Below are 26,137 nucleotides of genomic sequence, written 5' to 3'. Positions count from 1 at the left end.
GCCCACACATGCACAGGTCCTCTGGGTCTTGAGAAGGCCAGAGAAGACAGAGCGTAAATAAGAATATATTTCTGGAATGGAGCGAACTGGAACCACAAACTTGTGGGTTCAGGTTCACCTCTCAGGAGCCCAGTGTGCACAAGCTTTGGGCAAGAGCAGGTCCTGGGCAAGAAGGCTGAATGAAGGGAGGGGGGACAGGCCTGAGAGGCAATGGGAGCCACCAGTAGTCCCACCAGCCACACACAGAAGCCTTTCAAAACCACCATTTCCTTCTGCATTAAGAAGGGACAGTAAAGACTCTTGGTGGGGTAGCTCAGTAGATACAGTGTTTGCCACACAAGCATGAGGACCTGAGTTCTAATCCCCAGCATCCACAGAAAAGAGCCAGACATGACGGCATGTGGTCTGTGACCCTAGCTGTTGATGGGGGTAGGGTGGAGGTAGAAGTGGGCGGGGTTCAGAGACAGGCAGATCCACAGAGCTTACTGCTCAGTCCGCCCAGCCTATTGGTGAGCTCCACATTCACTGGAGAGTCTGTCAGGAATAAAGCAGAGGCCCTAGAAGAGATGGCTCAGTAGTTGAGAGCACTTGCTCTGTTTCCAGAGGACCCAGGTTGATTCCACCCACATGGCAGCTCACAGCTGTCAATAACTCCATTTCGGACAGATCCAGTGCTCCCCTCCCCTGGCCTCCACAGGCACCGGGCACATATGTGGTGCTCATACATACATGCAGGCAAAAACCCATGCATATAAAATATTTAAATATATACTAAAAATACAATGGTAGGGCTAGAAAGATAGTTCAGTAATTAAAATCCATCTTTTAATTTGTTGCTCTTGCAAAGGATCCAGGTTTGATTCCCAGCATTCATACGGCAGCTCATAACTATTTATAACTCTAGTTCCAAGGGATCCAACAGGCATACACATGATGAATATACATGCATTTAGGTAAAACATTCATAAAGTAAATAAATCTTTTCTAAAATGCATTGCAGAGGAATGGAGGAAGACACCCAATGGTGATATCCTTCTTCCATATACATACACATAAACATATATTCATGCATCCTTTGTACACATGCACACAAAAATTGACGTCAAATAAGCAAAAACACACATGAAAATCTTTGGGGAAGCATATTTTAACAAAAAAGATTAAGAAATGGCATCCATACTGCTACTTCCTCTTCCTATGTCCAAGGCAGGCATTAGCAATCAATCTCAGCACTCTGATCAGCTGTATCATCACATCTTAATTCCTCCTACCAAATATTCCAGGAAGCCACACCAACAGATCAGAACCACGAAACCCAGTGAAATGTTTATCCCTTGGCATCACGAGCTTAAAGCCGTAATGCCATTAGGGAGATCCTAGCAGGCCCAGACAAAGCTAGGTCCCCAGAGTATAATCCTGGGGTCCTGATTCAGCCCAGTTACCCAAGGATTGTGTATCAGCTATCAGTTCCCCAGGCAGCCTCAAGCTGTTGTTACTCCCTGCCCTCCCAGGACTCACATTCATTGTGGGCAAGGAAAGTGTCAGGGGAAAGGAGCGGCCATGCAGGGCATGGGCCACATGGTTCATGCTCTCTAGATCTGGGACTGGCATTCAGCTGGGCTGTTTGTTTTCAAGGGACTTGTGCCTCCCACTATCCCACTTGGCACCCCAAGTTCCTCTTTTGCCTATTTTAGTTCCCCGAGGCTCCCACTATAGCCAGGTCAGCCTTGGGGTGCTGCTCCAGTTCACACTCAGGAAACCCTTTTCCAGGAGCTAGCCTACTACCAGGACCGAGATTATCAAAGATCACCAGCCCTCTGCAGCCCTCACCCTAGCTGCCTCCTCCAAGGCATTCCTGGGGGGAGCAGTCCCTGAAGGACCAGCCTCTGCCCAGGCTCTCAGCTACCTCATGCAGGGAAAATACTGGTCAGACAGAAGCAGGGTAGCCCCAAGACTGCTCTTTGGAGAAGCCAGTTTGAGGAACACTACAGTACTCCAGCAGGGCCTGCTGGGTCTACAACAGCCACCAGTGGCCTTTTGGCCTGTCAAGACGTCCTTGCCACATCAGAAACCTTTCCTACTGGTCCCTCCCATCCCAATCCCAAAGAGAGCTTTACTAGAGACAGACAAAGCACCCCCTGATTTTTGATACATCTCCTAAGGATGAATTAGTTCTTCAAACATATGACTTCTCTTCCTAGGCTCCTGCTAATGCCAGGAGTCCAATATGGCTTGGAAGACTACAGGACTCTTCCCTCCTCCTGGAAGCTCAGTTTCCTACTCTGTCTCATCACCACCCAATCTCTCGCCCCCAGGGCAGGACCCCTCCATTCCCAACCCCCAGATCCCACCCCTCCACGGCAGCAGCCAGGTGGTAGGACCCAAGTTCATGGATGTAGACAGAGGCTGGACCACACAAAAACTGCATCAAAAACAGGAAACCATGAAGCTGACGTGCCTGCGCTTGCAGGGTCCAGAAGAGAAGAGACTAGAGCCCTGCAGAAGGAAGCTGAAGCTGGGCAGGAAGTGAGTGGCTGTTCTGCTGGGGAGGTTGGGGGGGCTCCTCCCCTTTCCACAGAGCAGCAGCCAGACAGGGGCTCGACAGTCAAATTCTTAGAAGACATCTGGGTGGCAAGGTCTGAAGCTTAGGGCTGGAGATAGGCCAGCCTCCCCCAGGGGACAGGCTATACTCATCTTATAGCTGATGTGTGGGGGTTTTTTCTTTGACAGAGGCCCCAAAACAGCTGGCACTTCCCCCACTCCAGCCTGGTGCCCCAAAAGCCAAAAGAACAACATGCTCTATCTATAGTAACTGCATAGAGTCTATGGCAACAGGTGGGGTGAAAGAGGGGACCCTGGGGACAAAAGAGGAGTCATGGTTTGGGTGTCCTGACTACCCCAACACTCCTGTGATGATACAGAGCCTTCAGAACTCCAAGCCCCAGACATAGCTGGCATCCCACAGGGGCCTATGCTCTTGGACCTTACCAGACAACCTATCCACGTTCCCAACAGGTAGCTTACTGCTGTGATCCAGCCTGGAACTGTTCTCTATAACCCTACCCATCTGTCCCCAGGCAAGGAGTGGGTTTCTTCCTGCCCGCAGGCCCTGAGTATGAGCTTTCCTACCCAGGCCCAGTTCACTCCTGCCAGGGGAGGCTGCAGGAAGAGGGGGGGATTGCAGCTTTTCCAGTAATGGAGCTACCGTCCCACTGGAGGCTGAAGGGCAACTTGCCCAGCGTCACCCCTCCTCACTCTCAGACATCAGCTGGCTCAGTTTCTACCTCAAAGGGACTGTCTTTCCTGTTCATGAAGGATTCTCCTTGTGTGCCCGGGTCACACCAAACCCTGGAGATGGGAACCAAGAGCAACATCAGACCAGGGAGGGACACGCTCTTTTATGTGCCTGCAGGTCACCCTGAAGATCAGTGGTCAGGGCTTGAAGGATCCCCAGGCCCTAGATGCCCCCATCCCACGCCCTCCCTGCACCCCCCACTCCCAGGGCCTTAAAGCTAATGCTTACCATTCCCTCCTTGCTGTGTACAGCTGTTGCTACATACTGGTTTTAATAGCATTTCTTTCATACTAAGAAGTAGCCCAGTATAGATAGGACATCATGGAGGTCACCTTTGTCATTGCCCCACACTGAGCAGTGGGACTGGTGGATGATGAGGACAGGAAGGCCAGTATCCATTCACCTTCCCCGTCTGCCCTTACCACCCTTCGTGTACGCTGTGGCTCAAGACACAGTGGCTCCTGAACACAACATATACTTCCTGTTTCAGAGCCTCTGGCCACTGAACTCTGCAGACTGCCATACAGGCCATGAGAGCCCAGAGTCACTTAAACTGTTGACAGACCCTCAAATGGCTGCCAGGCTGTTGAGGAAGCTCCCCTCGTGGGGCATAGGCAAGCCAAGCTCCAGATTCTCTGGGATAGTCAGGCCAACAGAGCATCCTCAGACAAAAGAGCAGGTCAACCACATATCCACAGCAGGGCAGGAGTCTCCCATGGCTTGTGTCCCTTGCCTGGGAGGGTGACAAGGTGGTTACCTCATCCCATCTGGGCTGCTGGTTTCCACGAAGAAAAGCTGCTGCCAAGCCGGATACTCTGGGACTTCTTAAGTCATTTGGCATCTGTGCTGGCAATGTGAAGTCTCTAGGGAGCACTGGGCACTCCGAGATCTTGAGAACAGCAATGAGCAGTCCAGCATCTTCTCCCCGCCCCGCCCCAACCCTGTGTAGCATCCAGAAGTGGTAGCGGGGAGGGTCCACCCATCTTGTAAAGCAAAGTCTAGACTCAGATCAGGAGAGGGGAGGCTGGGGCCGATGCCTAAAGGTCTGTTTAAAAGGGCAGCCATAGATCAAATGCACCTGCCCCTAATCCAGGTACCATTGTCCGTGGTCCCCAAGCTGGTTTAGATGACTTCAGAGTTAGGGGAATCAGGGACTGGATCTGTAAAAGAAAGGACAAAAAAGTGAATATGGGGGGTGTCTGTATATCCTTGTTCAACTCTGCACCATGAAGATGCCCCAATGTTGAGGGGACCTGCAGAGCCTGCAGTTCTAATGTTTATTAGCAGGGTACTGTAAAATCTGGTGACACTCACCTAGGGATGGAAAGAAGACATCCCCAGGGCCTGGAGGAGACAGAGGTGTGCTGGGGTCAGAGAGTAGATGCCGTCCTGATTCCGAAGGTTGCCGCTGGGCCACATAGGACAGTGGGGGTCTGGACTTTGCCTCGGGCATCCCCTGGAAGGGTGGGGTGTTCTCAAAGCCAGGGTTTTCTATACCTTGGGTGTTGCTGCCAGAGAAGTAGAATTAGGGGTGGTCAGTGCCACTCAGAGACCTTCTGTCCTTCCTGCCTCCCCTTTCTTTTCTTCTCTTCCTAGCTGTGACAGGGGTGGCCTGTTAAAGCCTTTCAGCTCCAAGGTTCTAGTGGGATCACTGGTAGACCTTCCTTTGGCATATCTGAGATGCTGTCTCCTTCAAGCACATTGTAGGACAGGGACCAAGCTTCCGAAGGTGACTAATTTCTAAACCCATCCAAGCCAGCCCAAGGACAAGCACAGATAACATTGTCCTGACTGTCCATCTCTGACCTCTCACCCCCCAGAGGCAGCCATTGGCTTGTTCATGCCTGCTCATCATGAGAGCTTTCTCGTGGGATGCCTGGCACATCCAAGCCATCCCCTGTGCACTGGGCTGGGCCTGGGTCATGGGCCTCCTATGCATTTGTAATGTCTGCCCCAGCCAACTACTTCTGCTCCTGCCCATCCTCAGCCAGGGTGGCCACTGAGACCCAAAAGTGCCCACTAAAGCACTTCCAAGCAGAATCAGGGCCTAGCAGAGCAGGTGGCACACAGAGCAGCCCACCAGGCCACATGTGCCAGATGCTGCTCTGAGCAGCTGTCGAGCTGAGTAGGGGCCCCACATCACACAGAAACACTCCTTCCCTGATGTCTGGGTCCCAGAAAATTTCTCAAAGTCACTGTGGGCCTTACCTGTCCATCGTCACCAACTCCTGGGCACCTACAGAAAGACAGAAAAGCTGGTCACAGGAAGGAAGCCTTCTGCAGGCCCCACCCCCTGCACTGGGAGCATGCCCAGGAACCGTACTTTTCCCTGAAGAGTCCGGAGTTCCATGTGCTTGTCTAGCAGGTGGACGCAAGGTGCAGATGCCTTTGTGTACCAGTGAAATACATCTGCCTTTTCCACATGTGGGATGATGTTTGGCCCCAGGCTTACACTTTTCCCTGCATCCTGACAATGTCACAACTTGAGAAGCTAAGTTTCAACCAAAAGGCCAATCCCTGCATGTGCTGACAGTCGCTTCCTATTGGGAAGTTTACCTCTCTGGTCTTAAGTCAAAGCTTGTTGGGTAGAGGGTTCAAGGTCAGCTCCTAAGATTAGAAAGTCTGTTCTTTCCTCAATCTCTCCATCACATCCCATCCTTTCTGTCATTTTCTCCCCCACAAGCCACTGCCCCCTAAAACTGCCCGTCATCCAAATGCAAGGACACCAACTTCCCTCTTTCTTGCAGCTCCCCACAGCCTCACAGATCCTTCTTATAGGAGGAGGTTTGCATGGGGAAATGGCCCAGGGGAGGGGCATCGGCAAGACAAGCACAGGGAAGTTGCACAAAGTTCCTGAAATCTAGGTCACTTCTGCTGACAGAGTGACTCTCTGTGTCAGGCTGTGTGGGCCAAGCCCGTACTCACCACTTTGCTCTGGGGTAAAGATGGCGATCTCCACTTTAGAGCTGAGGGATGCCGAGCTGCCTGTTCTTTCTTTTCTCTCATCCCCAGCATGCTAGTCTCTAGGTAACCCAGCCCCCAGCCCAGCACTCAGAAGCTTTCTGCCCAGAGTGCGCCATGCCCTAGGAGCTGACCTGCCACTGGTCAAGTGCTGAGACTTGCTGGTTGCTTTTGGTTCCCAACACCCACAGCTGCTACTCTGGGGTCTGTCCTTCAGAGCTCTGCTTGTCGAGGCATTAACACTTCTGACATGTGTTTTTATTGCTAAGTCTGAAGTCACAGGATGGATTTGGGGACTTCCATTCGGAGGCAGAGAAGAGACTTGGAAGTATCTGCTTTAGAAGATAATTTTGGTTTTTTTGTTTTTTTCAAGACAGGGTCTCACTATGTAGTTCTGGCTGCCCTGAAACTCACTATGTAGACCAGGTTGACCTCAGATTTAGAGATCTGCCTGCCTCTGCCTCGCGATGGCTGAGATTAAAGGCACGTGCTAGGAGATAAATTCTTGTCCCCTTTCCTGTTACTGTACATGAGACATCCTTACTCTGGGACAGTAGCAAGTTACAGGACAAGGCTGTTCTCCACAGTCACTCAACATGGCATGAAGGGCAGCCCATTCCAGCCCATTGTCATCCCAGGGCTAGTCTCTTAAGTCCAGGTCACATGCTTTCCTGGGACAGATGGGAAGTTGGAAGCCAGTGTTTAGACTGAAGGTATATGGTATAAGTGAATTGGGACCTGTGTCTTCAGAACCCCACATGAATGATAACACACACAGATCACATATGCACGCACACACACACACACACACACACACACACACACACACACACACACACACACACACCAGTCTTCTTTCCTCCAGCCATCTCTGTTCCACTAGGTCCCATGAGCAGAATGGGAACCCTGTAGATGCCCTACAAGAAAGGTCGGGCCCAAGAAAGGCTGCATGAAGCCCCCAGCACACTTGTAGCTGCCAGCCTAGAAGGGTCTGCTTCCCAGTGCTTGGTCCCTTCTGACCACGTGACCATCTGACCACGTGACCAGACACTGCCTTGGTCTTGGCAAAGGGAAGAGAAAACAGAAAGCACCTGGGAATTCATTTGAACCTAGCCTAACCTGGTGTCTCCCTGGCTGCCCCCTCCGCCATTTCTCCCCCTCCAGAGCCCTGGGTTCCTTCTTCACTCTAATCTGTCATGTGCTCCATGCTGCCCCTTTAGGGATGCCCACAGGCAGGCTGCAGTAGGTTTATAACTGGAAGAAACCGCCTGAGAGGAAGGGAGAAGAGGCCACAGCCCACAGGGGCTCACTGGGGGCCTCCAGGAAAGAGGGTAAGGGGATGGCAGGCTGATTGAGAGGTGAAGGGGAGGGCAGAGGAAATCTGGTGTGACCCGGTGACAATAGCCTTCCCTCAATTACCTTCTGCAGCGAGGCAGAGGGAGGAAGTGCAGGAACAGAGCTCCCAGTACCCACCGGGCTCCCACCCCTCAGAGAATGTAGGCTGAACGAGGCTCATAGGAAAAGCTGGGACAGACAAGGGGCCTTCTCACCCAGAAAAGGGATGAGACTGGTGTTTGTGGCCATGAACTTGAAGCCTAGCTCCACGTTTATTTGCAGTGGTTTTCGTAAGGCAAGTCAGGTAACCGCCCTGGCCCCAGGGAAGTCAGGGAACCGCCCCCCCCCACCAGCCTCGATTTGTCTGTCTGTAAAATGAGGACAGCAATGTCCCCTATTTGGGGTGTTGTGGTGAATAAGTGAAGCACAGATGTGACTTGGCATAGTGCCCAGCAGGGTGACCCCAGTAACTGGGGACCACCTCAGCTCTGCATTTCCAATGTCTTATGACATTCGGCTAGTTAACGTGCAGAGTCTGAGCTCTTGTCTGTGGAAGGAGAGGGACAGTTGAAGCTCCAGCTAAAAGCTCCGCTAGTTCTCACATCCCAAAACTTGTTTCTGTCCCAGCAACTGCTGCTCATTACAAAACAAACCCACCCACAGACACAAGCAGGTCTCTAAGGGATCTCTGAGCGGCAGCATCTTTATAAACCAGTTTGAGCTAGCCCTGCCATTCAGTGTGGTTACCTACTCATTCATATGCAGTGCCAAGCCACTCCTGCATGGGCACTGAAGCCGCTGGCAGACATCAGGCCCAGAAAGAAAGGCATATGTAGGTGCCCTTCTCTCTCAGCCACAGAGTCAGCTCCTTGCAGGGGTACAAAAAAAAAATGGGAAAGGCCTGTGCAGCCCTCATGTCCCATGCTTTCCCTGACCTTACAGCCAGGAAACCCCATCACCATCCCAGCCGAAGGTACTTACGACGGTGAGAAGCCACCTGCCTCTGCTTATAGACCAGCAGCAGGATGAGTGGCAGGCAGAGGATCCCCACAATGCAGGCACCCGTGGCCAGGGCTGCAGCTGTGATACCTAGAAGAACAAGAGCAGCAGACGTGAGGGTCCCCTTCCCACTTCAGAAGGGAAACTGAGTCACAGAATGACCCCCCCCAGAGGTGGTCAGATTCTATTAGATAGGAGAAGGGAGCTGGGTAGGAATAGAATCCACATAGCATTTGTGGGAAGGTTCCCAAGCTCTGTGGGTACAGACTCTGGAGGTATGGATGTGGGCCCAGCTACCCCAAAGGCTTAGGACACCTTTGTAAAGCCACCCTGACTGCAGTTCCCTTTATTCCAAGGGGTACCCATTGCAGAGAAAGCTTAGTCTCCATCTGGAGCCAGGCTCTTCATAGGAAGATGATGAGGCACTGGAAGAAGTAGTTGTTGGGGCTGGAGAGATGGCTCAGAGGGTAAGAACACTGGCTTTTCTTCCAGAGGTCCTGAGTTCAATTCCCAGCAACCACATGATGGCTCATAACCATCTGTAATAAAGTCTGGTGCCCTCTTCTGGCATATATGTATGTATACATAATAAATAATTTTTTAAAAAAAAGTAGTTGTCCAAACCACACCCATAGTTTCAGAGCAGACAGGATGAGAGGCCCAGGCATCCGGACCCCATATCCAGACCCTTAGTGACCTGAAGAAGCCAGGAAGGTCTAGGAACCTCCTTTCAGAGACAGCCCTGTGTCCCCCACCCCACTTGCTTTTAAAGATGAATGTTTTACTGCAATGAAGACAGAATACGCCAGCCTTACCAGGCATGATGGTGCAAGCCTTTTATTCCACTTTGCACTCAGGAGGCAGAGGCAGGTGGATCTCAGTGAGTTCAAGGCCAGCTGGTCTACAGAGTGAGTTCTAGCACAGTCAGGACTACATAGAGAAACCCTGTCTCAAAAAATAAAATAAACCCTAGCCCATCCTTTGAGGGGATCTTTGATCTTTCTAGAGTGAGAACCCTAGAAGCTTGGCCCCGTGATCACTCATGGACACGTGCACACACACCAGTTACAAGAGAATACAATTTGCCACAAGAATTAGAGAATCAGGGTAGGGGTGTAGCATTTGACTAGCATGCATAGCCCCAGAATTCCATTCCCAGCACTCGAGAAAGGGAGGGAAGACTAGAGAAATGTCCTTTAAAAAAAAATCTTTAAATAGTCAAAAACAAAGGGGCTAGAAAAATGTCTCAGTTGGTAAAGTGGTTGCTTACACAGCATGGTCACCTGAAAGCTGTTCTCCAGAACCCTTTTAAGAAGCCAGGTATGGTCACATGTAGCTGTCAACTGAGGTGGTGGTCGGGTGTGTGGAGATTGGAGAATCTGTGGGAATCTCTGGTCAGCCAGTTTGTCCTAACTATAAGCTACAGAGTCAGTGAAAGAATCTACCTCAAAAACTTAAGCAGCGAGCAATTAAGGAAGATACCCAACATCAACCTCTGGTTCTGTATGTACACATAACATACATGCACACACAGAAATGTAAACACATTTTTTTTAAAAAAAAAGTCTCTTCCTTCCCCTCAACCTGGAGCCCTTCACAGCCCACAATCCTCCTCTATCTAGATCTGGTCTTATCTTATGGGAACACAGAAGAATGTTCTCCCGACCCCCAAACACAGTTTGGACATCTCTCTGTCTACACAAAGACCCACTTCATTCTTCCCAGGGCTCTATTATATACAACTTGCCCCAAATGGATGGAAACATCCCTATCTGGTGGGGACATTGTTTACTTCCATTTTCAACAGTCCTCATACTGCAACAAGGAATCCTTGGGCTCAGATTTCTGCTCTCCCGGGCAGTACATCTGGACCGAAGCACTTAGCATCAAAGCACTGAGCCACAGACCATCCCGTGCGTGTTTTCTCCTAGGCTGTTGCAAAATCGTCTCGGAAAGGGCCATGCCACTGCGTGAGCCCCATATCGTAGGGGGTTGGTTTATTTCAGTCCATCTGCTGACTCCAGGAGTTTAGCTGGGAACAGACGAGCCCTTGGAACCACAACTAGAGTAAGGCCATTTCCTTCCCAATTTGAGCCTTTCTCTCTGCCAAAGCATGGCTAGCTAGGATCTCTTGTCATAGGATCAGGTTCACCTCCAGAAAGCTCTAGGAGCCGGATGTGCCGTGGTCTATTTGCTGCCTCTGCACTTTATTTGGGAACAAAGGCCATTTTTATCCCACTGTAAGGCTAAGCAATGTGGAAGCATAAATGGGCTCACAGTGAGGTGTATGGAACCGAGCAGACCATTGGCAGGCACTTCAGAAGTACCCATTGGTACGGAAACAGTACCAATTGCTAGGCGAATTTCAAAGGACGTTCCAATCCACAGGAAAGCGGCATCCCTGCCGGTTTTAATGCGGCTGCATCTGAACACGGAATATTGAAAGTGAAAATGGTCCATAATTCATGCCGTTCAGTGTGGCTAAACCCCATCCAAGGACCTTACTGTGGGCAACCTGAGAAGCTGGCTGCAGAAGCACTCTTCTCTCATCCCACAGTTACTAAGCAACTCATGGCACAGTTAGCCAGGTGCTCACAACCTGCCTTGGAGATTTGGCCTGACCCTCTTGTCTGCAAGTGGCAATCCTGCCCTCTACAGTTCTTTGGTTTCACTTCCAGAGCCTGTTTCCTTATACGCTGGGCTTGTTGTCCAGGCTACTGTTGGGGCAGGCTCTAGAGTTATGTATGTGGACCTGGCTGCCCCCAGAGGGTTAGGACACCTTTGTAAAGCCACCCCAACTGCAGCTGCCTTTACTCCAAGGTGGCACCCATTGCAGAGAAAACTTAGTCTCCGTCTGGAGCCAGGTTCTTCCTGGGAAGGGGATGAGACACTGAAGGAAATAGTTGCCAAAGCCACCCCCACGTCATGTGCCAGGTCTTCTCAGAGCAGGCAGGATGGGAAGGCCCAGCTTGCTCAGTCTAAGTTCAGAGCCTGCCAGGTACCCTGTGGGTGTGTGCAAAGGAGGCTAAGGAAAGCATCATCTGGCACATCCTGCTGTAACAGGATGGGAAGGGTACAGAGACAGGCTGCCCCGCCCTGTCCTGATCGCAGGGGAAATCCACAGCCCCTCGGCAATGCCTTGAAATGTCAGCCCACACCTTGGGCAGGCTCCTTCCCCTCCCCAACACTTCCTCTTACCTGAAATGCACTTGGACTTGGTCCTGGTTTAATCTAAGCTCTACTCTCCTACAGGGTAGCATTTAGCTACTCAGACTGGAATTAGGAAAAGGGGAAAAACAAAGAGCTGGCCTGGAAGCATCATTAACAGGCCCAGCCAGTGCCGCGGTTGAGCGCTTGTGTACGAGAGTTTAGGTTGGGGCCTTCCAGAGTTAATGAACGGCAGAGAATAGTGCTTAGCAGCTGGCCCGGGGGCCTGTTTCGCAATGGCATGGGTGGCCAGGCAAAGATTCTAGAAATGGGTTCAGAAACCCACCTGTGTGTACCATCAGTTCCCATCCCTTAGTACAGGGACGGATGAGTTGCCTTGGGATGTTAGGCCTCCTGTGCATCAAGAGGAAATCGGTACCCACACCTCCATGGTGATGGAGCTACCTTTGCAGACTGGTGGCTGAGTACTCAGTGCAGTCTTCACCTCTCCCTACTGTTTTGTTCTCCAGCTCCCTGGACCTGAGACACACGCGGTTCCCATCCCATGCCCTAGGTAACATGTGCTTAGATAACATAACATGTCGTAGGCATTCCCGTTCCTCAATAGAGAAATGATGCTGAAAACGGTAGTGCTCCCCAGACTGTCCACACACACTCCCAATGTCTACCCAGGAACCAACTCGGGTTTAGTGGCCAGTATGGAGACTGCATGAACCAGGAACGTGGAAGGGGACATCAGAGGTCACCAGTCATCCCCTGCCCTCAACAACTGCAGTGGGATGGAGCATGTTCTTTTGGCCCCCAACAAGACACTTCACTGGACAATAGCTCAAGGAAGCTGGAGCCAGAAAGTGATGTCACAGCTCCAAGAATTGGCAAGGGTTTAAGACATCAAAACCCAGGGGCGGAGATGCAAGGAAAAGAAACCACCTTGCGAAACACCTTGGGGGTCAAGTTTACACTTCCACCACCCCCTTGCGTTTTTCTTCTAGAGTCTCAGGACTAGGAAAGTCCCCAACCTCCTTGGCCTGTCCACCTCACACTTCTCCAGTGCTCTCCCCTCTACCATCTTGTGTCTCTGTCCCCAAGATTGAAAACATAACGGCATCTTTTCACAAAATCCCGTTGAATTCGGGTGTAGTGGTTCACACCTGAAATCCCAGAACTTCATAGGCAAAGGCAGGAGGATTGCTGCAAATCTGAGGCCAGCCTGTTCTACATAGCAAGTTCCAGGTCAGCCATGACCTGCCTGAACCTCCTTCCCACCCACCCCCCACTAACGACATGCCAGGCAGTAGCAGAAGTAGCAGTTTGCAAAGACAGATTCTTGAGGAAGAAGCAGGGCCGGGGTGATTGCTCAGAGTGAAGGAGCCATGGGGAAGTGACCATCGCCCATGCCCCACCGCTCTGTCCCTCAAACACATTCATGTGGGCACACAGTGTGAACTGTTTGGTGGGAAGGAAGAGGATGCTCAGAGGGGAAGTGAGGACAGCACCGTGGCTTGGTGCTGAGGACACACTGGAGCTCAGCAGTGTATGGCAGAAGGGCGTGAACCAAAGGCCTCCCTGCCGCACTGGTGTGGCTGGCTCTCACTCAGTTTTGTACATGGTGGGATTGTTGGTTGGTTGGTTTGAAAATACTTGTAATTTGACTAGAAAGTTGCTTTGGTCTTTGAGGCTTCACACAAGGCTGTTGTTTGGCTGGCTCAAACGCTCATGCATGAGGTCAGGGTCAGGGTTTTCCCTTCTGCCCCTCCAGAGCCCAAGCAAGAGCTAGCTCACACTAGATTCCTGATGAACCTAAAAATCACAGCCCTCTTTCTGTGGAAGTGGAGGGCACCCTAAGACATGTCCCCTTGCCTACTGTTTATGCCACAGGGCATTCGCCAACCAGCCACCCTGAGAGCAGAGCCCTCCAGCTCTGTCTGGGCCAGCACCGGGGCTGCCCTGCATTCTGCATGCCCAGTCCCCTTCCACGTGCACAGGAGAGATGGACAGGCTACAGTCACAGGCCTGCTGTGCCACTGGGCAGTGTGCGCATGTGTCACCTCTGCCAAGTGGGAATGGCGATCCGTGCTTCACAGAGCAAGCAGTAGCAGGGGCCGGGGCTTCTGGGGCCACAGTCAAGAAGGAGAAGGAGAATAGAAGCAGCAGCAGAGAGAATGGAGTCTGCGGGCATATGGTCCTGAAGTGAGAGTCCAGAACTGGGTCCGGGCCCATGGTCAATACAGAAAGAACAGAGTGCCCAGAAGAGATGGGGGTGGCCATCCTTACTGTCACTCTCCTGCTCGTTAGACGGGTATGCGGTGCATGTCGATGGTGAGTCTTTGCCTGTGGGAACAAAGAGAAGGCTGTCAGGCAAGTGTGAGGCTCAAGGGGTCCTGGATGTTGGTCCAGGCTAGCGACTCCTCTCTTGTCATAGGAATCCATGCTAATGCCTGCCTATCAATGCTGGCCCCTGGAGTCTGTACACCTATGCATGTGTGAACACATGCAAGTGTGAGCATATGGGCATGTATGCGCACGCACATGCACACACACACACACACACACACACACACACACACGTTTTCTTACCCTGGATGTTCTCATGCCACCTTCTAAGGCAAATGGGTACCTACTGGTACATCTCAATTCAGTCAGGTCTTGCATTCTCAACTGGGCAGACAGGCAGATATAAACACACCTCACATCCATTTAGCCATGATCAACTCAAAACTAAGTACAAGGTCAGCCGCCCTGTGGCCTGCATTTTCTCAGGAGAAGAAATGCTACCAGTTTAGGTACGTACACCCTCTCACATGAAAAGGTCACTCTGCCACAAATACAGGCGCACACAAGTGTCCGCACCCACTCCTTACACAGCCAACATACCCTTGAGGGCCACGTCACTCATTGTCTCATACATAGTCACGTGGCAGAGATGCAGACACCTCCTCCCCACACCCTCAGCCATAGGTATTTGGGCAGAACGCTCACCTGTCTGTACCTGCAGCTCCATGTACCCGTAGGACCGTTGGTCTAGGTGGTGGTGCTTGATTTCTAACACCTGACAACAGTAGACACCACTGTCCTGCAGGGTCACATGGTGTATGGTGATTGAGAAGTTACCGTGGTGGTCGATAGCTAACTCAAGCCCATGGGCCTGGGCCTGGTCGTGGCTGGCATTGGCCGTCTGGTGGCTTCCATGGTGTGGACGAAAGTGCTGGGCCGTGAAGTTGCGTATGGGCCGATGTTCTTTGCATACTTGAACCTCACTTCGCGAGCTGAGGTACCATGCCTTGTAGAAGGTCCCGTCATGCCCTTTGGGCACAGAGCCCAGGATCCTGCAGGTGAGGGTGACGTTCTGCCCTTCAGGACACACGTACAGAGAATACGGGGTGGCGACCTTGAAGGCCGCCACCAGACCTGCTCAGAGAAAGGAAAGCCTCTGTCACCTGCCTGAGGGTGAGGAGAGAGCTTGACTTCAGTCACTCCCCAGCTGTAGACCCTGGGCAAGTCAAGTGACTTCCTGAGCCTTGGCCCCTTGCTTAATACACGCTCAATTCCAACCTGCACGGGAGGAAGGGGAGAGGATGGGGGCAGAGGAGGGACTTGAGCCAAACAACAAACTAGCCAGCCAAGATAGGGCCTTCTCCCAAGTAGAACATGAACCTTGGTTCCAGCCCCATTGCGGGCAATGGCTCCACCTTGGACATCCCTCCCCTGCATAGGAAGGAGGTCCAAAGGAGAATGAAAGATCTTAGTCTTTGGCCACGCTCCTGGAGAGTACCAACATCTTCTGCTTACCCCCACTCCTCAGCCAGGCCACACCTTCTTCCAATTCCTCCTCACTGGGCACTAACAGGGCCAGTGCCAGGTGCCCTACCTCTACTTGGGAGCCAGTGACCCAACTGAGCAGACAAACCTGTGCTCATGACCCTGTGGGCAGAGGCCAGCCAGTGTCTGGGTTCCAGAGACTTGGGAGAGAAGAAAAGCCCTTCCAGGGATGGGCGTGGCCCTTCTGGAAAAAGGGGTGGATCTTTGGACTTTGAATGAGACTTCACAAGCGAGCGCTTCTACCTAGGCACAATAGTAGGAAAGCAGGGACACTCAGAGCATCTGAGGGACAGGAATGCATGACAGGTCCTCATCCACACACCTCATCCATCTTCCCTAAGCACATAAAAAATCATCTTGCCCCCATCTCAACCCCCAGTTCCTCTGTTGCTCAACCTGATGGAGCATGAAGGCATGTTTTTTTTGTTGTTTTTTAGACAGGGGCTAATGTATCCTGGGTTGGCCCCAGACATACTAGGTATCTGAAGATGACCCTGAGCTAATCTTCCTGTCTCTACCTCTCAGATGGTGAGATTTTGGACATGTGCCGCCAGCTTAGTATAGGGTCTCACACCCGGGGCTCCATGCACCGAGCCACATCCCCAGCCTGGACCCAGTTTTTTGAGACCAGAATCTGAGCCAGAGCCCCTGCTCCGCTCCCTAACTGTGTGAGCCTGTTCCCCCACCCCCATCCCCGTGAAGAGAATGGCATTCACTACAGCACAGGCTGGGAGAAGAAAGGTGGGGTGCAGAGGGCTCTAACGTGAGAGGGGCTCGGTCAGCACACCTTAGCATTGCTTTGCTTTTCATTCATGTTGCAGGGACTGCAGGCGATCTGGCGGTCAGGGAAGAGGGTTTAGAATACAGAGAGCATATGAATGGAGGGCCAGAGTCCTCGCTCAGTCAGAAAAATGTTCGCCTCCAAAACATAAGGCCCTGGGTTTGGATCCCTAGAACCCTAGAATCTACGTGTGTTAGAACAGGCCTGTAATTCCAGTGCCGGCGAGATGGGAGGTAGAAAGAGGTGGATGCCGAGAACTTGCTAGCCAGCCAGCCTAGACTTGGTGATGTTCCAGAGCAATGAGAGACCCTGTCTGAAAAGGTAGGAGGGACACTTGCCACCAAGTTTAATGACCGGAGTTCAAGCCACATGATGGAAGGAGAGAATCGAGTCCAGTTCCTGCAAGTAGTCCTTTGCCTCCACACACATGCCATGAAGTGCACATACACACACATGCACCCACACACAAAATAAGTACATAAATGTTTTACAAGGTGCATAGTGACACCTGAGGGTGTCCTCTGACCTCCATACACTTGCATGCACATGCACGCAAACAAGCTCTCTCTCTCTCTCTCTCTCTCTCTCTCTCTCTCTCTCTCTCTCTCTCTGCCCCATCCAGAGGTACCACCTGGACCTCCTCCTCGGAGGCTCCCTCTCAGAGCCCAGGACTGTTGGTACTAAGCTGGGATCCCCTAAAGTTCTCACAGCCCGGCCCAGTGCAAAAGGCGGCAGCCTGGTGTGACTTTTGGAGCTGAACCAGGACACCGTGGAGTCCAATGACACTGAGTCATTAGGCTGAGTGTCAGGCTTACTGGAAGACAAAAATAAAAACATCAAGAGAAGGGGTGGGTGTTAAGGCCTGGACAGGAATCATTCGCACGAGTGTCCTAAAAGTGTTCTCTCTGTAATTCAAGAAACACTTCCGAGGACAGGGGCCAAAATCCAACAGAATGGAGAAGCTGGCTTCAAACCCTTCACCACAAAAGTCTGAAAGACGAATAACGGCTGATAATCTAGTACTACAGGGCTTGTGTATGTCCATGAAAATATAAGGGGGGCAGACATTAGGCCTACGAGGTAAGGAAGACAGACAGACATTCCAGAGCCATCCCCCAGCTCTGTTCAGACACAAAAGAGATTTCTGGAATGCTGTTGCCGAGGTGAGTGCAGATCTCAAACCTTCTTTGGGGAGATACCATCTCCTTTTCAGGCAGTGACAGGCCCAGGAAGGGAAAGTGGTTTGGCTGAAGTTGCAGAGATTCTGGAGACCTCATGTAAAACAGGCTTCCCAGAACACTGAGAAGCAGTGACTACGCCCAGGAGTCTGTGTTGCATGTGACGGCCCAGGAGAGTAGGGTTGGATTCTTCCCCCCTCACTAGTGAGGAGACCAACTCCAGAGACAGGGTGTTGCTTGCTCGTCATCCCTCAGCAAGGGACCGCTGGAGATTGACTTCAACCCAGGCGTGTTTACCGTCGCAAAGCTGGGAACTCCCCTCTAGCCTATGGACCTTGCATCTAATTCTTAAAGCAGGGCTCTGTTGTTGTTATTGTTGTTTGGAATTGCTAACATTTAAAAAGGCATGGATTTGTGGCTCTGGAGAGTTTGCTCAGTGATGAACAGCACTGGTTGCTCTTCCAGAGGACCTGGGTTGAATTCCCAACACTCACGTGTTAGCTCACAACTGTCTCTAACTCCAGTCCCCGGGCATCTGATGCCCTCTTCTGGCCTCCTCTGACATGAGGCATGTACATAGTAAACATATATATTGCAGACAAAACTTCCATACCCATAAAATAATTTTAAGTGGGGACTTTTATAGGAAAATTTTAACTCCCAGTTTCTCTTTGAAACAGCGAACAGCTAGCTAGGTCTCTGGTTTTATCCACACCCACCCAGAGGTTCCCTCACAGGCCTGTATAGACTGCATATGGCCGCTAAACCCTGGCTCTGCCAGATACAGGAGGGGGATACCTAAGGAAAGGGTTTTCCCCAGACATCCACAGAGGGAGCCATACCTTTGCCCTAGCCCTGCAGCCACACAGCAGCAACCCCAGCCTTCTTTCTCCTCTGCTCACTACCTCCAGCTTGGGAGCCACCACCATCCTGGCAGCCAGATTCAGTTCCATCAGCATTTGCCTAGGTCACAGCCCCTGGGGGCTATCAGGAAGGCAGGCAGGCAGAGCAGAGACCAGAGCTGCAGGCCTGCGATGGCTGAGGGACACAGGACAAATGGCAAGACACCTAGAGGCCAAAGGCGTGGATGAGGTGGGACTCACGGGTGGCATGGGTGTCCCCTGAATGGCGGGGAGACGTGGCGGCAGAGGGAGGGACGCCAAGCTGAGAGACATCAGAGCCCAGGCAGTGGTACTTCCTGCTCAGGTCTGCACCAGAGCAGGGGGAAAGGACCCAGTCCCATTTTATTTTCAAGGGGCCATGGAGAGAGCAGGATTGGGGGGGGCTGGGCTCCACCCCACCCATCCACACTGACTTCTCATTCCCAAGGTCACCAAAACCTCTTCCTGAGTTAGAGTGATGGAGAAGCTGTTCTTGGATGGGGGTTGGCTTGGAGGGTGTTTGGACTTTAGGCTTGAGGGTCAGGTAAGAGAGGGCAGAAAAGATAGGGTTTGTCCTGAACAGGGGGGTCAGAAACACCCCTCGTGTCTGAAGCTCAGAGCTGGTCCCTGGGGAAACACTCTGGCGCACAGAAAACAGTACACGGGCATGCAGAAGGGCCTGGGCACATACCTGCATACACACACACACTTGGACCTCATGCAGCCCTGCTGGAATTATAATGACTTGTCGGGAGGATGTTGCTCAATGTCCGCTACAGATCTCTTAGGCCACCTGGGTTATTGTCAGAGGCCAGGAAAGTGGGTGGGGAGGAAAGGTCCTGACTCTAGGGTAGCCAAGTTCACATGGGACAGGAAAGTGTGCCAAGCCCTGGCCTGAGCGTTTACCAGTGAAGAACACGGCCCTTGGGGACAGGTCCCCTGAGCCCTCACCTTGTCCTATCTGCCACTGAGTAAGACCACCCTATACATGCAGGAGAGATTCTGTGAGCTAGAAGAATTCCAGATCTGGGGACTGCTATCACTCTGTCCTAGACAGCAAGATTCCTGGGCCCTGGGACCTCCTGGGCCCTGGGGCCTCCTGGGCTAGGCCTTTGCTATGTGGATCTATGCAGCTGCCCTTGAGAGAGTCCCATGTCTGAAGCCCTCCAGCTCTGCTCTCAGGTCCACTTCTTTGTACTTTTATTGTTTTTAATTGCGTGTGCAGAATAGCATGATAGGTGTGTGTGTGTGTGTGTGTGCGTGCGTGTGTGCGTGTGTGTGTGTGTGTATGTGTGTGTGTGTGCATATGCACACATGAATGCAGGTACCCACAGAGGCCAGAGCTGGAGCTGGAATTGTAGACAATTGTCAGCTGTCTGGTGTGGAGAATGCTGGGAACTAAACCCAAGCCCCCTGGAAAAGCAACAAGTACTCTTAACCCCAAACCATCTCTATAGGCCCCTCAGGACCACTCTTTTTTTTTGTTTTTTCGAGACAGGGTTTCTCTGTAATTTTGGAGCCTGTCCTGGAACTAGCTCTTGTAGACCAGGCTGGCCTCTAACTCACAGAGATCTGTCTGCCTCTCTCTGCCTCCCGAGTGCTGGGATTAAAGGCATGTGCCACCACCACCTGGCAAGGTCCATTTCTTATATGTTAGGCACTTAATTCTAATGTGGGTATAATCCCCTATTCTATGTATTTCAGTTTTTAAAGAATTATTGCTATTATTTGTACTTTTGTCTGGTTTCTTGTTCGACTAGGTCTTAGGAGTTAGTTGGTTGGTTTTTGGTTTTTTGAGACAGCTTTTGCCTATGCAACTCCTAGTCTAAAACTCACTGTAGCCCAGGCTGGCCTTGAACTTGTGATCCTCTTGCAGCTGCCTCTTGAGCAGCTCAACCTCCTTTTCAAGATAAAACTGCCTGGGGAAATAGAGTGAGTTGCTTGAGGCTCCTGTGACTGAGCTGAGACCCTGTCACACCATCAGCAGGCAGACAGGAAGTGCACTCCTTCCAACCACCCTCCCAGGGTGGGTGGAGCCCACATTTCATCTTTCAACTGACCCCAAGCTGACCCCTACCTAGACTTAGAACAACTGTTTCTTCTGCTCTTCGGACCCAAACCAGAACATTCTTTCATTCCACAAATAATATTTAGCAAGATCTTAACATGAGTCAGGCTCAAAGCAGAGGCTGTGGCGCTCAGGGCTCCCCGAGGGAACAGCCCTTGCTGCTTTTCCTAGCTGTGGCGTCCAGCTACAGATGACAGAGCCCAGACTCTGCTGGAAAGTTTCAAAAGAACTCTTACTTGGCATCCTCTCCCTCCGGTCTTGTTTTTGAGGCCATCACCTCTTGCCACACATCAGGCTCTGTGGGCATACAGGGGATGGGTGTGTGTGGGTGTGGACAAGCTTTCATATTGTAAATTTTTCTCAACAGGAGCTAGCTTTACCCACAGTCACCAAGGCAACCACCTAGAAGTTTTGGAGGTGGGTCCTAGGTTTTGGAGCTTGATTGGCCAGGTCAGGAAAGCCCTACTCAGACAGCTAAGGTCTGTCCAGCTGTTAGCTTGCCAAGTAAACAATTATTTGACTGTCTACAGTTGCTAGTCTTAAACTGAGGAGAGAGATGGGAACTCTGACCTCCCAGGCATGGGAACAGGTCCCAGCTCAGAGGCCCCATTTCCCAGATGGTCTCCAGGTGCCTAAAGGGAAAGGCTGGGCTATATCATTAGCAAGACTTACTGTACAGAGGGAAACAGAGGCAGGGTCCAATCAAAACCCAGAGGAAGTGCCCCAGGGTGAAGGCTGCAGGCTGAAGCCAGCAAGTCTGTGCAGAGGGTTGTCTAGCTAGGGAGCACAAAGGGTATCTCAGACGTGTTTATTGATCCCTGCCCCAGCAGGAAGTGTCCTTTCACATGGACCAAGGAGGCTGGGAAGGGGAAGCAGGGCTCTATGGGAGGAAGCCACACTTCCAGCACCTTGGGAAAACGGCCTGCATCCAGGGATAGAGGCCCTAGTCACTGTGCCTCCTGGGGAGGGTCTGGGCAGTGGGCCAGGGCCCTGGCTTGGGAAGACTCCTCTGAAGGATTCCAACCCAGACTCAAGGCCTCTCTGAGGAGGACTCAACCTCATTGCCATTACAACCAGGGAGACTTCCTTAGATCTGATTCCATCCATGCAAGGGGCTCCCTTGGTAGGATTATTCTAAGCACTCAGACATGGACTTGTTTTTTAATTAATTTCCAAGCCTGTGAAATAGGAGCTTGGGTTAGGAAGCCAAAACACAAAAGAAACCTGTCTACAGTCTCACAGAGAATATGTTGTGGACAGAATTCTAACCCCAGCCTCTGGGAGCAGATGTTGTCTCTAGAAACCAGAGGCAACCCGAGATTGGCTCCACCTCCTTCCCACAGATGGACAGCTGACCTAGCCAATGAGGGCTTAGTTTGCCTGGCAGCATTAATAACTCAAGTAGTTTTACTTTTGATTTTACATTAAAGAACACGGAATCATAAAGAGAGACATTTGGTCCCCGTTCAGTGTTCTCTTAGCCCCAATTCTATCGAAGAAAAAGTCAGAGCTGATACCACTATATCATCAAAATGTCCTTTTTTTAAAATTTTTTACTTAATTTATTTCTACAAAGAAACAGCAACAGGCTTTACATGCTGAGTCTGGTTCAGCTTAAGTTTCCAACTAACATTTAATTCCCTTATTTGGCTTGCCAATGGGGTTCTTTTATATGTTCTATTTGTGGCCGATGATACCCGCTTTCCACTTGTGACACTGACTTAAAATTTCCTTTAAATTTTTTACTTTAAAGAAAAGTGTAGATTTAAAGGAAAACAAGTAGGTAAATGTTCGTCAGATATTACGTACAGGTGATGAGCAAACGGACCCAGAATGCACCAAGGGGAATTACCCTCCCCGGAGAGCAGCAGCCATCTGCAACTATATGTCACCCAGCCTGTACATGGCTCGGTTGGGGGAGGTGTGTGCTTGGGGCCCCATGCTGAGTGAGTAGCTCAGGCAGGACTGAGGTCTCCTTGGAAGCTGAGACCCTAGATAGAAAGGCCAGTGGGAGGGCTTGGTTTGTAGCCAAACACAGCAAGTTCATGACTCTGGAGGTGGTCAACAGAGAATGGGCTGAATATGCAAACAGAATGTGAGAGAAAACCCACAGATAAGCCCGCACTAGGTCAGGCTGGCTATTGTGGCCTCATCTCTAGAGGACTTAGGAAGAAAACCACAGACACCCCATGGCCCTTCAGACTCTTTTGTTGGTGGTGGTGGTGGTGATTTTTTTGAGACAGGGTTTCTCTGTAGCTTTGGAGCCTGTCCTGGAACTCACTCTGTAGACCAGGCTGGCCTCAAACTCACAAAGATCTGCCTGCCTCTGCCTCCCGGGTGCTGGGATTAAAGGTGCCTGGCCATTTCAGATTCTTGGTCCAGATGGGTAGCTAGAACCAACCTGGGCATCCTTCAGGCATTAGGAGTCTAGGAAATGCATTCCCAGTAATATTTTCCCATGGCATCCTCTGTCCTGGACTCTCATTGGGGCTCTGTAGACAGTAAAAACTCAGAAAGCCACTGGTATGGAGTCCCCAGAAACCAGGAAAGGTCCCACTACCGACATCACAAAGACCAGGCATCATGGGAAGTTTCACCCATCAGCTCCTCCACACAGCTGTGTCTAAGGGAGGATGGACCATTGCCCTGTAGTATATATGAAGACTTGATCAAAGATACTAAGAAGCTTGCCCAGCTCACATAAGGCCAGTTAAGATTTGAACACAGGTCTAACTACACAACAGTTAAGCTAGAGCTGGAGGAAGTTCTGCCGTGCAGCTATACACCAAACCCCTTGCTTAAACATCAGGAAGGCCATGGTTCAGCCAGTCCTTCAAAAGGGATCCATAGGCGGCAAGGCCAGACTGGTCCTGGGCAATAGTTGCCTTTGAACCTAGGACCTCAAGTCCAAGACTCAGCCAGTACCAACAGGCCACATGGGCCCTGAGGACCCTCTGTTTCTCCTGCTTGGGCCTAAGATCCTGTATCTTGTAGCTTCCATCTGGTACCCCTTTCCTAGATCCACAGCAGGGAAGCGCTGCCTTGCAGCCAGCCTAGCTCAGTACTCTTAGGAGTTTCTGGCTCCTGGGCATCCCATGGCATGGCCATCTCTAGTCTCAGGCTGCTGAGCAGGGCTTATATGATTTCCTAAGAGCTGACCACTACCGGGTCAGAGGCTTGCAGCACTGAGTTTACTCAATAGGGCTTTGCAGTCTTGTTTACCATGAAAGGGAAGACAGCTGCCAGTCTCTCACACCAGTGCCTGTGTGAAAGGGGCTCCTGGGTCAGACTGGGGACAGGCAAGGTAGTAACTTCCTCAAACCTTAGGAACCCTGTGCAGAAGAGATTCTGTACCACCTGGGGTCTGCTGGCTCCTGGCTCCCAAGGCAACCCCCTCCACTCCCTCCACCCCCATCTCAGCCCATGACAGGCTAGGAAAGGAGTGTGTTTTCTGTGTTCCAAGTGCCTCCTAAGCTCTGACCTCTTGAAGTTCCCCGCAGACTCCCATTTCACCCTGCCCCAAATGCCGTTCTGCCCAAGGGAACCCAGCACGTCAGTTGACTGGTGAGTGTCCTCAGCCCCCACACCTCCTGACCACCGTGTCTGCTATAGGAAAGAAAAGAAAAGCATGCATGATTGTGTTTATAACTGAGGTTATAGCCAGCGCTGAAGTCAGAGCAGCTTCAGGCTGAAAGACTCCTTCGTCCCTTTCCTGAAAGCCACCGAGAGCCCTAATGACCTCCCTGAGCTGAACCATGAGGAGGTGGCCCTCAGCTCACCAAGTAGATTGAGTAGCCAAAAGCCATGGCTGCGCAGTCTTCTGGGTTTGGAGGCACAGTAGGGTGCGGATTCCCAGCTCCCCTCAGGGCCTCTTTGCTGTTGAATGTTCTGCAAGTTGTGCCCCTCTACTCGGAATCTCTGGGACTTAGTTCCCCAAATTGGGGCTGATGAACAGAGGATAGGGAAGGGACAAGAAAGGGGGCCTTGGGGAGTCACTTGAGGGGAAGATGGTAGCCTGTGGTATGTACAGTACTGGTCTTCCTGCCAGCCGCTGTCCCCCGTTCCTGAAAGCCATATCGTTCAAGGCGCCTTGACCTTGGTGCTGGGCCTGTAGCATTCCCCCACACACACCTGAACCACCCCATCCCTGCCTCCGTCTCTCCCTTTGAGTGTCATGGATCATCCAGGCCAGGCTCACATTATTCTGTCTGTAGGGTGTGGGTGCCTTCTTCCTTATCAGAGGTCCAGGCCTGCCTCCCAGTGTTGATAAGAAGTTCTCTGCCTCTCCTCCCTTTCCTTACATCAACTTTCTTTTTTTCTTTTCTGATTGGTCCATTGGCTCCCTCTGGCGAGCCCACCACCTCCACCAGGACATGACTGACACTGTCCCTGCCTGGACCCTTTCTCCAGCTTGCAGAAGCTACTTGTGTCCTGGGTTTTCTGAGCAGGGAAGGATGGGGCAGGCAGTCTCCAAGGGGACACCCTTGGCTACCACCTGGCCACCTATCAGAATACCCCCTTGTTCTTTAAGCTCTTCTGCTCCGGGCAAGTAAGGACCAGGCTCTGGGGAACTGCTGTGTCCTGGGACAAGATAAAAACTGTGACTCTGGATTTTGGAAGTGATACCTCCCTGTGTGTGGTTCTTCAGGGAGTGTCCCCTGTCTTCCCCAGTACTCCATACTGGATGCTCAGTATGGCCACCACAAGACTCACTGATTGCCCAAATGGGTCATTAGATTTCAATATAGAGCAAGAGACAAAACTGCCCAGATCTGGGAGTGCCCATCAAAACTCATCCAAGAGTGTCAAAGGGAAGAGGTTACAGCACCACACCCCCCAAGCCCTTTGAGACTCGGAAGCCAGGGAGATTCCCCAGGTGTCAAAAGCCAGTCAACAACCACTAAAGGAACAGGTGACTCCACGTCCCTTTCCTGCCTTGTAGAAGCTCTTCATGACCCCTGCTCCGGGCTCTCTGGGCAGGGAAGTGTCTCAGGGAGTCCCCTAGAGACACCTTTGCCTGCAGTTTTGGCAGCTGTTAGCACCGACTGATGTGCTCGGCCACCACTACACCCTGCTGGGCTGTCCCAGCAGCCCTAGAGCTGCGGTAGGGTGGGGATCACTGCAGGCTGAGGGGATTCAGGGCACTCCCATCCTGCCTGGGTCCCTCCACCCTACCCGGCTGTACTCCCAGGCACTCTTCCCCTGCGCCCCGCCGCCGCCTGCAGACTTTACCTCTGGATGCAGTCAGGAAAAGAGCGAGGAGCAGGGTCCCAAAGCGCAAACCGCAGGCCTCTGGGACCGTGGGGACACCCATGTCGCCGTCGAGCCGAGCAAGAGCAGACACAGGCTGCTGGGGTGCCCGTGGAGCAAGCAGGGCTCCGGGAGTGCAGCGATCCTGCTGTACACACCGCCTGTCGGAGTGAGTGTGTGCGTAACCCAGGCCAGCTCCCCGCCCAGCAGCGCCCCCGCTGGGCGGCGGGCGGTACTGTGTCTCCAAGTAGGTAGACGTGGCAAGTGTCCAACCAGCCACTTCCCTCTGTAAAGACCTTTCTGCTGTCTCTCTAGGTGCTTTTCAGAGATTATGTATGCCGTGCACACTAAGGAATGAATCCCAGTCTAACCCGGCCAGATTTACAGTTCGCATAGTCTGGA

General features: G+C 51.8%; 2 protein-coding genes across 2 annotated transcripts in view; one reads left to right on the top strand and one right to left on the bottom strand.

The window, feature by feature from the left end:
- Window positions 1-26,137, top strand: part of Cdh23 (cadherin related 23) — a 362,011-nt gene that overhangs the window by 296,450 nt on the left and 39,424 nt on the right. The window lies entirely within an intron of this gene.
- Vsir (V-set immunoregulatory receptor) lies at window positions 1,106-25,899 on the bottom strand. Its single transcript, XM_005360070.3, has 7 exons — window positions 25,718-25,899; window positions 14,738-15,166; window positions 14,033-14,089; window positions 8,573-8,680; window positions 5,504-5,531; window positions 4,610-4,803; window positions 1,106-4,455 (listed from the first exon to the last, which is right to left on the bottom strand). Exons 1-7 carry the CDS (start codon window positions 25,797-25,799, stop codon window positions 4,418-4,420), a joined length of 936 nt encoding a protein of 311 aa, XP_005360127.1. The 5' UTR covers window positions 25,800-25,899; the 3' UTR covers window positions 1,106-4,417.

Source organism: Microtus ochrogaster, linkage group LG2 (assembly GCF_000317375.1).
Source record: "Microtus ochrogaster isolate Prairie Vole_2 linkage group LG2, MicOch1.0, whole genome shotgun sequence".
In the NCBI taxonomy this organism is placed as follows: Eukaryota; Metazoa; Chordata; class Mammalia; order Rodentia; family Cricetidae; genus Microtus; species Microtus ochrogaster.
Note: the sequence above shows the minus strand (reverse complement) of the source record. Positions and strands in the feature narration are given on the sequence as shown.